At 40.8% G+C, this 13,922-nt stretch overlaps 1 protein-coding gene across 2 annotated transcripts; it reads right to left on the bottom strand.

The window, feature by feature from the left end:
• Positions 1 to 545: 545 nt before the first annotated feature.
• Positions 546 to 4,750, bottom strand: agtr1b (angiotensin II receptor, type 1b). Of its 2 annotated transcripts, XM_029529024.1 has the most exons (2): positions 4,735 to 4,750; positions 546 to 1,953 (listed from the first exon to the last, which is right to left on the bottom strand). In XM_029529024.1, the coding sequence occupies exons 1-2, from the start codon at positions 4,748 to 4,750 to the stop codon at positions 896 to 898; spliced, it is 1,074 nt and encodes a 357-aa protein (XP_029384884.1). In that variant the 3' UTR covers positions 546 to 895. The 2 variants fall into 2 exon arrangements, with proteins under 2 accessions (XP_029384884.1, XP_029384883.1); XM_029529023.1 differs by lacking the exon at positions 4,735 to 4,750 and having other exon boundaries at positions 546 to 1,990.
• Positions 4,751 to 13,922: the final 9,172 nt, after the last annotated feature.

Raw genomic sequence — 13,922 nt, 5'->3', positions numbered from 1 at the left:
TAAGAAAGTAGAAAAAAAAAATCTATCAGCATATATAAATACCACAAATACAACCACCATAGACATTGACAATAACCACCGGTCTGGGAGTGTCTATGAAGTAATCTTAAACAGTATGTTTCTCACATGCTTGGAAATAGTTCAGCGTTACAGTCTTATTATGCAAACACAATTTATACATTTTCACACAGAGCAGATCATTTGAAAACACGATACAGCATATAGGCACCAACGTCATGGTCAAATCTGTCAATAACTGATCATAGGAGATCATATTTTTGCTACACATTTCCAGTTTTTCCACGTATACAGCTGTGGGAAGACCATACACAAGTAAATCTTTACTTTCTTTCTTTTTTAGCTTTGGCGTTTTTGCTGAGCGCTTCACTTGTAACTGTTCCAGCTGGTATAAGACCTGCTGAGCACACAGAATGATTATCACTAGACAATATATTCCTCCATTGTATCTTTAGTATATCGGTGACACATATATGGATATATTATATATATAATCGAAAAAGCCACATTTAATCATGTATAGCCTCTTACAAGGGAATACACCATTCATGTTCATACTGGTTCGTTTTTTGTTTTTTTTTTTTACTTCATGGTGCTGACAGAAACTTTTGCCTGCATGAGTGCTGTGTGATAATTTACAAATAATTATTCTGCACACTGTACTGTAGTGAATATCTCCTTGACTTACTCACATGAATAAGAAGATAATTTTACAACCATTCTCCATGGCTCAGTGCTTGGTAATATAGTTGGGGATTTTTTAAAATATGGAATGTCTCCATCCCCAGACTCTTAACCACAGACCATAAGAATGGGGTGGATGAACTTGTACCCTTTTTCTGAATCTTTAGTTGTTGTTTTTATTTATTTAGTTTTTTCACTTAACATCAGAAGAGGCCTTACTTTTGGATGTAAGACTCAGTGCCTCTGAGGCACGGAAGGAAAGGGCGCTCATCTTAGAGCTGATGCTGAGATGAGGCTCAGGCCTGCTTGGCGAGCAGTGTAACAGCTGCAGTAAGTTTTTCCGAAAGTTGTTTCCAACAAAGCCGTACACAATAGGGTTAACACAACTGTTGAAGTAGGCGATGCAGATGGTGAAGGGCATGGCGGTGTCAATGATTTCCAGGAAGGGACAGTTGTCTTTCATTGTAAGCTGTGTGAGTACCTGCATGAAGTGAAACACTTGATGAGGAGCCCAGCACAGGAAGAAAGCCAGAACAGCTGCTGCGAGCATACGTAGTACCTCATCATCCCGGGAACGGCAGCTTTTCTGAATATGTCTTGCACTTAGTAGCGCCCGTCCGATGAGGCAGTAACAGGAGATGATGATGATGAAGGGCACCAGGAAGCCAAGCAAACTTTTCATCAGACTGATGGCGAGCAGGAGCTCTTTAAACCTGGCATTGTCAGCAACTTTATGCAGAATAGCACATACAGTCGAGTTAGAGTTTTGGATGTTGTGGACATCCCTGGTGAGTGCTGTGGGGACACTGAGCACAAAAGCAAAAAGCCAGATCACCACACAGGTGATCCGTGCATACAACACAGTTCGGAACCTACGAGAACGCACGGGGTGAACAATGGCCAGGTATCGGTCAATGCTGAGTGCTGTGAGAAAGAAGATGCTGGTGTAGAGATTAAAAATGGCCAGCCCTGCACTGGCCTTGCACAGGAATCCTCCAAAGGGCCATTGATAGCCTGTGGCGGTGAAGGTGGCCCACATTGGCAGAGTGATGAGGAAGGTGAGATCAGATACAGCAAGATTGAGAACAAAAATGTTTGCCACGGTCTTGGGCTTCATGTAACAGGATGTGACAGCCACCACCATACTGTTTCCAACAATGCCGATGACAAAGATACAACCATAGACAATGGGTACCAGGGTGAAGATGAATTCATGGCTTCCAGACATGCCACATTTCAGAGCTATACCGTCTGCTGCTGCTGTTGCTCCTGCCGTTATATTTAGCATTTTCCCCTTTTAGTGCCAGATCATGGGACTTTTAAACAGGGAGCCCTGTCAGCAGGGTGTGTCTCTGTTGACTGATACAGGCCTTGGGCGAGGGCCTCAGCAAGTCCTATAAAAGAAACACAACAAAAATGTCACAGGCAGTCTACGTGAAGAGCAATCATTACCGCTGGCATGGTCCATAAACGCTAATCCACACGAGCACCCATGAAAATGCTCACCCTACACCAGCTCATTAAAAACCTGCACATTAGAGCCATCCTGACGCTTTATGTTATTTCTGTAAAATAAGAAACCATGAAAAACAGATGTTGTATGTTATTCAATATTCCAAAAATGCACTTGAAACATCATTATTTAGTCAATCTGCACTTTGCCATCTTCTTTAAATTGTCTCTCAGCTAATGAAGGGCAACAGTAAAACTGTACAGTGTTTATCAAATGGCCCGTCCATCTGGGTGGACTGTCAGCACCCGGAAGGAGAACATTTATGCCTTGTGTTATGACCTGTGTTAATGAAGACTGCATGGCAAAGTGCGAGCTTGGATAACAACGCCATTAAAAACTGAGGTAGAGAGAGCAGAGAGGAAAGAGAAAGAGAGGGTTGAGTCTCCAGTCACTGTAAAAGACATGTCACGTTTCAAACCCTTGGTGTGCAGAGATACATTGTACCCAGCATGAGAACTTCTAATCAGCACACACCTAAACAAACAGGACAGCAGGGATTCGGCTATGTGGAAACTTTACTCTGTGAGAAAATCAAACCTGCGTGCTGCTGAAAATTTGCCTTGGGGCTAGTTTTTGCTTCATTTGTATGAGCAGAATGTGAGATGAGAAAAAAAGGGAAATTCTCTCCTTTGTTCCGAGTCTTTATGTTTAACAGAACAGCTTAATGAGCGTCTTTAGTGGTGCTAATGTAATAATATTAGCATAAGCCTCATGCATACTGTTATATTATAGCTGCAAAGATAGTTACTTTTACTAATTACATGAAAATTAGAAAATGGTTGCGTTTACATGGAAACCCAACGGATTTTTGAGGAGAACAGGCTTTGAATTCAGTTCAGAAACAGGAACAGAACAAAACAAAAGCAACCATTTTATGTGCTGTGCTTTTTTTTTATTATTGGAAGTTGGGTATTTCTATATTCCTTTCTTAATAGACAAATAATACAAAATCCTCTAATTAATTACCACTTGGGACTTTGCACTATGTCTCCCCACAAGATGGCATCATAGTGTTAACATTTTACTCTCTTTATATCTTACAGTTTATACATTTACACTGATACTGTTATGACAAATCAAATGCCAATATATACCAAGAAAGCATTGAAAATATGCCTTTTTCTCTTGCAGATGCATCTGTTGCAGTTATTGGTAACTACTTTTTGTATGCATTTCCAACCTTTCCTATCTGCATTCCTGCTGCCCTCTGGTTGGCATTAAGACAGTCTGAGCTCCCACCCGCCCCCCGTTTTATCTCCAAGTCTCCTCATTTTCCACAAGGTTCCAGTGGATGAATTCTTCAAAAAAAAAAAAAAAAAGAGAAAAGAAAAAAGAAAACGTGCACTCCAACAACAACTGTATCGGTTGCAGATGTGGGGATTGTCGAGTGTGGAAGATGTGTGGGTGCCAAGGGCAACAGAATAATGAAATATCTCTGAGTGTTTCCTGTACAGGCCCAAATGTAGATGGTAGCTAAAGTACCAACACAGATGTCACTTCTTATATTTGCTGTATTAGTGTTTTCTTTCTCTAATGATTTTAACAGTGGGGAACTGTAATTTTAACCTATGCAGAAGAGATCAACAACCCATTAATCAGTATGATACTTTGAGGGTTTTGAGGGGGAAAAAAAACCAACAAACCTCTTGCTAATACTAGGAAGCTTTTTGGTGACCACAAATGTAACATAGCAGGAAAAGAAGACTGCACACCCTTAATGGTTATGTACAGCTTGGCAATTTAACTGCCAGTATTTTTCCATCAGGGAGATGGTCAAGGCAAGGGGATGTGTGGCAAGTAACTATAAACAAGCCTGGAACTTATTGCTGCTTCTATATGTAAGTATAATAAAGATGAAGTGGAACAGGCAGAAGGTGATACGGAAGCAGATGATTTAGTGTTGCTGTGCCCAGTGAGCTATAGCGCCCGGTGAGATGGCACATTACTGAATGACAGCCATAAACCCTGGGTGACCACAAACAGGAAAGTAAACATACCTACACAAGGTCCATGAGAAAGCTACATCCTCTCAATGGACAATGGACTGTGAGGCCCCTGCATTGTTCTCAAACATGAATAAAATCATGTTTGAAAGGAAGTTTGCCAATTTTGGTGCTCCACAGTTTAGCAACTGACTCCTGAGCGACACCACAGTGGCAGCATTGTGTAAATGAAGTATATTTTTATATAATAGAAATTCATTACATTTCTAAATCTAGAAAAGATAAAATCACAGACCGGGCCAGGCAGGCTGATCTGAGCTTGCTTAAAAATGTGGTACCCATCAACAGAGCTATCTGTGGCAGCTCTGAGCTCAAGCACTCGGCTGCTCTGACATGAGCACCACCATCTGGCTGTTCATAGTGAGAGTCACTAAAATGCCTGGTTGATGGAGTTAATGATTTATATCAGCCCATCATGGAGTGAGGTTCATCTTTCTGGGAACACACCACCTCATCCTCCCACCTCCCGATCATCAACTTGTGTGGGCGTTTTCAGTCCACAGACCGTTCTGCTACCGCTACTGTTTCTCATTATTGTAAACTCAATCTTTAGTTTCTTAAATCTGCCAACATGTAACAAGAATACGAATATCATACTATCAACAAGTGCAAGCCTTAAAACTAGTAAGTAAGTAAGTAGTCAATTTTATCTTTATAAAAACTGTCTCAGAGTGCCTCTCATCTGGAGCCTCCCACAACTAACTTCCTCTTGTCTCAACTTACATGGAGTCACTTGAGCTGAAGAGTTTTTGAAGTAAGAAACTTAGCTGACAGAAACGTCATTAACTGCAAAAGAAACTTTTTAAGTGTAGTGGTGCCATGCGCTGAAGTGAGGGCCAGTTAAAAAAAAAGAAAAAAGAAATGAACAGAAGATTATAAGTGTCACTGTGTGTGTTTACATCTTAATGTGACAGAGCGAGAGTGTGACAGTGTCCATGGCTGAAATGAAGACTTGGTCCTCCAGCAGAGCAGCTAATGGAAACATTGGCTTCAGAAACCATGCCTTCATTTTTATGTTTACAAAAACCAAGCTTTTCGTGTGGCTTGTACATTAAACAGCTTCAACTTCTGCCTGTGAAACTTTCCCCCGTTTCCTGTTACGCATTGTACATTGTTGTACTTATTTACTTTTCACAAGCAGTGAGTTACACTCTCCTTCAAAAGTCACAGCAGTCACTCTCACTGACAAGGCAGAAAGTTAAACCTCACCTTTATCTGTTATTTTAGCTTCTCTGTAATCCCACAACTTTCATTAGCCTCTCCCTTTTTTCCAAAAGGTGTTGGGGATTAAGTTAAGTTCTTCATAAACGAGGATTTTCAGACCGAGCCGAGCTAATGTTTATCAGGAAGTGGATCCAATTTTCTATATTGCTCATGGAGGGAACTGTTGAGTCTGTAAATAATAGTATAGAGCGAAGTCGAGATGCTGCTGCTCTACACAAAACATATTGTACAATAATTTCTGTTTTCTACGTGAATAAAAAATGACTTGACTTGACTATAGAGACGCCAGACCTGGATGTCACAGTAAACCTGAGCACAGATTCCATTCTTCTCCTTGTATAGTTTACATAATGCAGTTTTGGATTCTTCCCATACCTACTGCACAGTTACAGTCATTTTTTTAAAGGCTCTGCACATACAGGACTTTCACATGAACAACTAGAACAAACAGCAACAACAGGTGGCACCAGTGAAAACAAACACTTGGTTTTGTTCTTTGCATTCATTCCCTACGCGTGGGTGCCCAAGATAATATTAGCGCTCATCAGAAAGACTTATGAAGGAAATTATTTCTGTTTGAGTGCTAAAACAGTCAAAATGTTTAAAAACTGCCTCAAAAAAGTTGTAATTCTCTTTTTAAAGTTGGTAAAATTATATTCCTGAGATCGTGGCAGTGTGTGCTCTTACCTGTGGTGCAGAAGCAGGAGGCTGTTGATGCTTTAAGGGCAGAATGGTCAGAGAGACAGAGAGACCACCGCAGTGTGTCAGTGACTGCCTCTGATTTAACTTAACTGGTGGAGTGAGACGAGCAGGAATACCATCTGACACACAAACACACTCACCCACCCATACGCACGCACACACACACACACACACACACACACCCCAGGGTAATGAATGAATTATGTTGGAGCCAGTCAGCTATGTATTGTAGCATCTCTGGAGAACTGCCTGCGTGTACACACAAACAAGCACACGCTCTTACCCAATAACGCCTCCCCTCCACTTCCTCCTCCTCACCTTTCCTCTTTCCCCCCAATACTCCCCAAGCATCAGTTTCCCTCCTCTTCTCTTAATATCTCACTCAATAATCACTCACGTTCACTTTCATAAAAAATGTATTACAGCTTTTGACAGGTACAATTAATGAAAGATTCTCAGTCTGTTGTGCAATCTTGAGGGCATTTAATTCAGCACTATGGTTTAATTAACTTGACATTTCCAGAACTATAGATAGCATTTAGATTAATCTTACATTAATACCACCACTGCCTTTCTTCTGTCACTCCCAATGACAGTCCCTCGTCCCTTGTCCTCGATACAACATAAAAGGAATGGCCAGGCTCTGACTGTGATTGGACCTGTCGACACACTGTATTAATAGCTGCCACAGTCTCACCCTTGGCTTGGACCAGTCTGTATCGGAGGGTAAAATTGCCCGGGTGAAGTCAGAGAGTCGAGTTACCACGTTTCCTTCACTTCATGCTGGGCTTCTGAAGAACGTTTCCCGTTTTCCAGTGATTCTGTTATCAATCATGTGTCAAGCATTTTTTTTGTTGTTGTTTTCTTTTTAAAGAGGCGGATGTATTGTTGGGAGTGTGTCAGTGTGTGTGTGTGTGTGTGTGTGTGTGTGTGTGCGTGTGCGTGTGTGTCTGTGTGAGGGTAACCAACCTGACGACTCCCCATGGTCAGACTGGCTTGGTCAAGGCTATTAAAGTGAAATTGAGGCACTTGCTGATAAATGTGACCAGTAAAACACTCCTGCATGATGAATAATTTCATATGTGATCGGAGAATATGATTAGTGTGTAAGGGAGGTATTTGAAGGCAGAACATTTTCTGGTTGTGCAAACCAGCTGGAATAAGAAGGGGTCTCTATTTTTAGCAAGAACAAACATCCATCACACACAGCATTGTGCGAAAGCTATTTGTCTCTCACTATTCTTTTTTTCTCAAGGTCCTGACAGGTGTTGAGAAGTGATCACATCCTCACCTCTCTGCTGCGGTCCAGTGCAACCGTCATGGAGACAGCAAGTGATGGATGTGTTGACGTGCCTGTCATCCCCTAAATCCCCTCAGTTTCAATGTATGCAGTGTTGGTGGTAGAGAAACCTTCAGTTACGATAAAGATAAATGAGAGAAGAAAGGAAAAACAAACATTTTGAGCTAAGTGGTGGTCCTGGTCCTGTTTGGCGGCTTTTGCTCGCTCAGGTGTGACCTAGTCATTTGAGAATGATCATATTTACTCAGCTTTCACTGGCTCGTGACCTCCTGGAGGTCACACAGGGTCAAAAAGGAAACAGGTACGAATGACATGACACGCTGCAAAATGCTCGTTTGTCTTTATTCCTTTAATTTTTCAGGAGAGGCAATTTTAGGAGGAGAGTAACTCACTTAACACAGCAACAGAGCCATTTACACCTCCAGGGGACGAGGATCCATTATGTCTTCAGTTACTGTGAATGATAAGAATCATCCATTAAGCAAACGTTTTCTTATTGCATATCCTGTCAGGACAATGAGAATCAGCATGGTGTCAAATCATCTCCTCTTTCTCAGCATTGCTACCCCAGGAATTATCAACAATCTACATCTGACCCACAAGACTCAGGAAGCGAGGAGAGAGATATGTATCGAACTTTAAATCTCTCGCTGCTTTTCTCAAAACAAGTAAATCTTAGCAGAGACAGGATGTTGTTGCAACACCCCGCTCCATAACACTGATTTACACTCACTTGGGTACACACAGAAGCAGATGATGAGTTAAAAATGGACATTCATGGGGAAAGGGTCAGGGTCAGGGTCAGGGTATATGCTTGTTATTGATCATTTCCTATGGGACTGTACCTTTTTAGAATGGGTGGTGGTGTTTGTTTCAGCCTGTGGTTTTTAAAAAGCTAAACTTCGCATCACTCTTTAAAAAAGACATATTTCAAGAGAATTTGGGTTGTGCAACATTTTGGAATTTGATGTAACTACAGTAAAATTCGACAGCTGTGCTAATCCACCATCTGCCGTGCAGTATTTCTGAGTTTTGTGAGTAAGGCCAGAAAGAGGACAAGGCTCTCGTCTCAAATGCTCATACCCTGGAGGTGTGATAGTGGGTGATGTTCTTGTTAATCCAATCCCCCTAACAGGATTATCTGTGTTAGCACTCAAGCTGTAGGAGAATGAATTGATGACTGAGGTAATTACTCGTAGCACACGACGCAGCCGGGAAAGATGGACCTTTTTTACCAGAACAACACAGGCACTAAAATGACAAACAACACACAGCCACCTGCTTAAGAAACGTAATACTGTGTGAGACCTGAACTTTTAAACTGGGCCAGTATCAAATGTCAAAGTACGTGAGAAATCTAACTATATTTGTCTATAAATAAAATTCACAGATTAGAGCTGTTCATCAAGATTCAGTGTGTGAATTTATTGTATTTTGAGTGGAAAGGGCCTGAGTTGAATTTCATGATGAAAAAAAAAAAAGGATTAAGAACACCGGATGGATTTTCCTAGCTGATTAGTTTCAGGTGAAAAATGATGGTAGTGCTTTTACACAAAAGACACCAAGTTCTGCGCTTTGACTGCCATTCCTGTGTTTAATCCAAAAGTCTGTCCGCTCTGTTCTTCACCTGTTTTGCTGTTTGTATACACCTTCACCTTTACCTCTAACCATCACTTCCAAATGAATTGTACACATACAGTGTTTTTTCCCAGTAGACATTTTGACTCCTCATAGCAGAGAAAGCACAGGTGGAACCAATAACACAAACCATGGCGCCATTCCAGCGATCAGTACAATAGCATGAAGCAGTCACTAATGTTATTAGATACGCCTGTGTTTGACAGGTCATAATGTATGCAATGAAAAGGCTCCGTTCAACTATGCCTTTTATGATCTTTCCAATGCTTTTGAAGTGTCCACATAGATTCATCTTTCCAGAAAACACATGCTAGGACTGTGGCTCAAATGTGACGACAATGCAAATGCACACCCGCCAAGAAATTTGAGAAAGATGATACCATTCCAAAAATGGTTGTCAGGTTAGTTCATGGCTGCCTAGGTGACAAGTAACAAACTACCAACTACCAAGGCAATACACAACAAACCCATGCATGCTGGATTATTTAAAACCCCTCATTGTAGCAGTAGCAGGGCCAGGAAAAAAAAAGTCACCTACCATTGCTCTCTAACTGCTGTTGTTGCTAATGTAGCTGGTAAGTAAGCTACATACCCCTTCCCTGCATCGCTGCTGTATTGTGATAGCTGTTAATTTGATGAACTATGTTTTGTCATAGTCATTCCTTCTTTGGCCTCAAACCTGAACTTCTGATCTGGGCTGGAAGGACTGAGCTGTGGAGGTTTGTTGCTCTGATAGCTTTGCTCTCAGCTCAGATAGTGTGTGAGGGATTTGCTGATCATGTTTGTGGGTTTAAATCGCTCTCTGACAGATCTGTGTGTGGTCCTTATAGCTGCCGTCCTTTCCCTACATTATTTATACTTTTCTTTTTTTATGCTTTGCAGCACCCCCTCCTTTTTTTTCTTCTTGACTGGTTGTTGTTTGACGGGTCATTTCATCCTAATGCTTCCCTATTGGTGAACTATGAATATTCATGTTTGTGTTGGCCGTTGTAATTTGCTTAATTGACACATCACGTCATATTTCTTGAAAGATTTTCGGAAGCTTTCTTGCTGTGTCTCACTGTAAATTTGCGCCCCCCCCCATCAGATTCTAACATGACGGCCGGTTGTCCTTTTTATGTAACTTTTGTCTTGCTTCAATCTTAGCAACAGTGGCTTCGATGAAAAACATTATTCATTTCAAGAAATATTTAGATTATATTACGTGAGTGTCTATTTTATTATCTAATTCTTTAATATTTATTGCTGAACCGCTCTGTTTTCTGGTTTAGGATACTGTCACAGCTTTAATCTTAGACCCATATCCTAGTGGTTATATTATGGTTTTTGGTTACTGAATGATATAACATGCTCTGCCCTGCTATGCTGCTTATTTGGAAATATTGTTCTGAAACTGCTGCTAAAACTGTCTGCTGTTTGTGGCTCTTCACATTTAGTACTTCTGTATATTAAGCTCTACCGCATCTACCACATGTAGACAAGCAGACAAGAGACTTCTATGTCTGTACCTCTTTGAGAAGGGAAACATTGCTTCCCATTCCCTGCTGCGCTGAACTCACTTGACAGGTCAAAATCTTGATGCCAAATAAATAAATCCAAGGCATGTCACTTGGCTACAGAGCTACTCGTGCTTGCCATCTTAATGTCCAAAAACTGTGATAGATGGTATACAGGATATTATGTTATCGTAGTGCTGTTTGTCTGTCTGTGACACATTCTTGTATCTCAAGAATTATATTTTGGAGCACCTTGCCACATAAATCTGAGCTTACTGATGTAAAATTGAGTTGAAAACTTTATCCCCTACCTTCCAATCAAGAATATATCTTGAGAAAGCCTTGTTAAGTGAATAGAACAGCATCTTGACATGAAAACAGATGTTAGTTAGTCATTTATCACCTTAATGATGCACCTAATTAGCAAATAATTAAGTTTTAAAACTGCCACAGTGATTACAGTGTTACAGTAGAATGCACCTTGTGCTTATGGCTGATGTTCATTGTGGGAGCTCGGTTGTTCAGGTGACAAAGGTGTTTTGTTTTGTTTTTTTTACCTGTAGCGTAGCTAATGGAGGCTAACAGACAAACAGAACTCCTTTTTATAATATGTGTTTGGATTCAACAGGAGCTCAATAGTCTCATGCTTTGCTGGGACACAACAAACATCCATCGATACAGAACTAATTTCTGTGCTCTTGACAGTCCTAAATATCCAGCACTACATAAATCACCCTGGATAGCCCATGAGGGACCTTTTAAATGTGACTTTAACAAGCCTTTTATTTTCTCTGTGTGCTGCGTAGATGCCAAGGACAGCTCTTGCATCATCCCATTGGTGCAGTCAAGGCTCAGAAAATATTTACTGCATCTCACACACTGAACGGACCTTGTTAGTGTTGTTACCTGCATGGGCCTGACTCAAAAACTGTGCTCGTGTGAGAGGATGAGAGGGGTATGGACAACATGTAACAGAGGAGAAAATGTATTTGGCTGCATCAGCTCTGTTTTGTTTTTGTTTTTGTTTTTTTGATACTGCAAACTCAGGAATACATGTACAACCTGCAAATGTGCTGCTTTTGGATTGATCTTTAGCCCCTGAGTCTCAATTCCTGCTTAACGTCACGGAAATCACTGACCCAGAGCTGTGACCCTGGAGATGTAAAGTTATGTGGCTTCCCCACTCCTCCTTGATCGGACCAGAAGAACAAATATGTCAAAGGCAAAAGAAAAAAAAAAAAAATCTTCTGCACAAACAGGAAGTATTCAACAGATTGCAAGAGACGGTGGTGGGAAGGCCTCTAACAGGCATGTAAAATTGACATTGTTTAGGTCTGGGCTCCCCAAGGTTGCCTTTTTACATCTACACATTGGGAGGGATGGGAAAATACTCGGATGGGGGTTGTTGAGAGGAAGTCTGCTATTTATCCTTTCTGCTGAACCTCTCCCAATAATATTTTAAGCTCTTTATTAGGTCTGGGGAAGATTTAAAAAAAGTTACTTGTGCTTCCTTCCAATCTTTTAAAGTTTATCACTCGGATGACATTTGAATTTAATAGAACAGTAAGGGGGCATCCAGACAGACGTATTTAGCTTCCTTATAGTGCACTTTATTGTGCCATAGGACCATTAGGAACTAAGATAATGGAAGAAGAGTCAATGTTGCCTTCAAGCACGGAAGTGAGTATGGTGCTCTCAAGGTTTGATTCTGTTTATTAAAACAATTTGTCAGTATGTTCAGACATCTCAGACACAGGTTGGAAGTGTATAAACAAATCAATCTTCCTCTAGGTTCTTTCATTGGTTTCGGCATTATTTCCTATATCAGTCTCATACTGGTACATTTACTTTGAAGTTGAGTAACAGTGTTGTTTGTGTGTTTGTTGGTCCAACTGAGGTTGTGTGCCCTGTAGTAGTTCATTTATGTGTTCTGACAGCAGGGAGCAAATAAAGTTAAATGCATGCGTGTGTGTGCCTGCTTGTGAACATGTTTCTGTAAGACAGAGAAGTTTCAGTCACACACTGGACAGCCAAGGATCTGGACCTGTTCTTATCCTCGGCCAGGCTATCCTTATGTAAACAGCATGTGAGCAACAGTCAGTCCCCTTTCTCACCCATGAACCTCTCTCTTATAAAAGATCCATAATTAGGCGGGGGACCATTACCGAAGAGATTTGGTGTACGTTCAACTAAATTGCGCTTTTAAGATGCACCTGTGTTTGACTATATCCAACACTGGCTGTACAGTATCTCACATTATTCCCAGTGTCCTTTTAAAACACCTCCAGGCATTTTGCTTCTTTCCGGAACTGCTGGGGAGTTTGGGCTCAGCTGAGTCAATAACCCTGGGGCCCTCCGGTCCGTGTAAACACCTCTGTCCTTTGGGAAGAGAGTGACTTGCGCCATGCTGGCGATGTTTGGTCATCTCTATAGTAATAAACAGATTAGTTCTTGAAAGATGTGTTTGGGGGAAACGTTTCAGTCTTCGAACACTCTGTCAGCGTACAAATACACAGGATTCCCTTTTTACAACGCGATTTTTAACTGGAGCAATCTACAACACATTGGAAACAAGAACCTCGATCTGACATGCATGCATGAAGATGGATGATAAACACAAATAGCAGTATTTATTAACACTTTATCAAAACAGTATATGACGATATTTCTGGTCTCTGCAGGCACAAAGTACTTGTCAACATTTTATAATTTGTACAATGGATTTGTTCTGGGGAAAAGTCCATTTGACCTTTAGTTTCATGATGACTAATTGTCCCCAGATTTGGTTGGTTTAACTTATCTAAGAAGTGAGTGCAGTTTCCTGTCAAACTTTTCTGGTCATCTCTGGAAGCAGCAGTTTTTGGTGTGGTGTTACAAGTTACAAAATGCCTTCAGATCAGCCAAAATGATTAGATTGCAAAGCCACAGGACTGGTCATAACAAGTCGTAGATGCTCTTATATTACCAAAACATTTATAGCAGATATGTTTGAGTTGAATTAAGAATTAATATATTTTTGCTGTAGCTCTTACTATCTGCTGACTGGTTAAGATAATGCCAAGTTATAGAGACAAATAAAAATACCCAGCCCCGAGAGACGAAGAGCTAGAACATAAAGTAACTTATCCATGGATGGATATGTTCATAGAAGTCATAAGACTATTTACCTTAAAAGGAAAACTAAGGATTATGATTCCAATGGACTTCTTTGCTCTCAGAGGGGGATAGAAATTCGACAGATAATTTTCTTTAAATCCTTCTCCGTGGGGTGTGGTAAAAGCTGTGACTCAGAACATAGTGTATTCCTGTAAAATAATTCTGTAGGGGGTTCTACATTTTGCACA

The sequence above is a fragment of the Echeneis naucrates genome, chromosome 20, assembly GCF_900963305.1.
Source record: "Echeneis naucrates chromosome 20, fEcheNa1.1, whole genome shotgun sequence".
NCBI lineage: Eukaryota > Metazoa > Chordata > Actinopteri > Carangiformes > Echeneidae > Echeneis > Echeneis naucrates.
The sequence above is the reverse complement of the archived record's forward strand: the minus strand, read 5'-3'. Positions and strand labels throughout refer to the sequence as shown.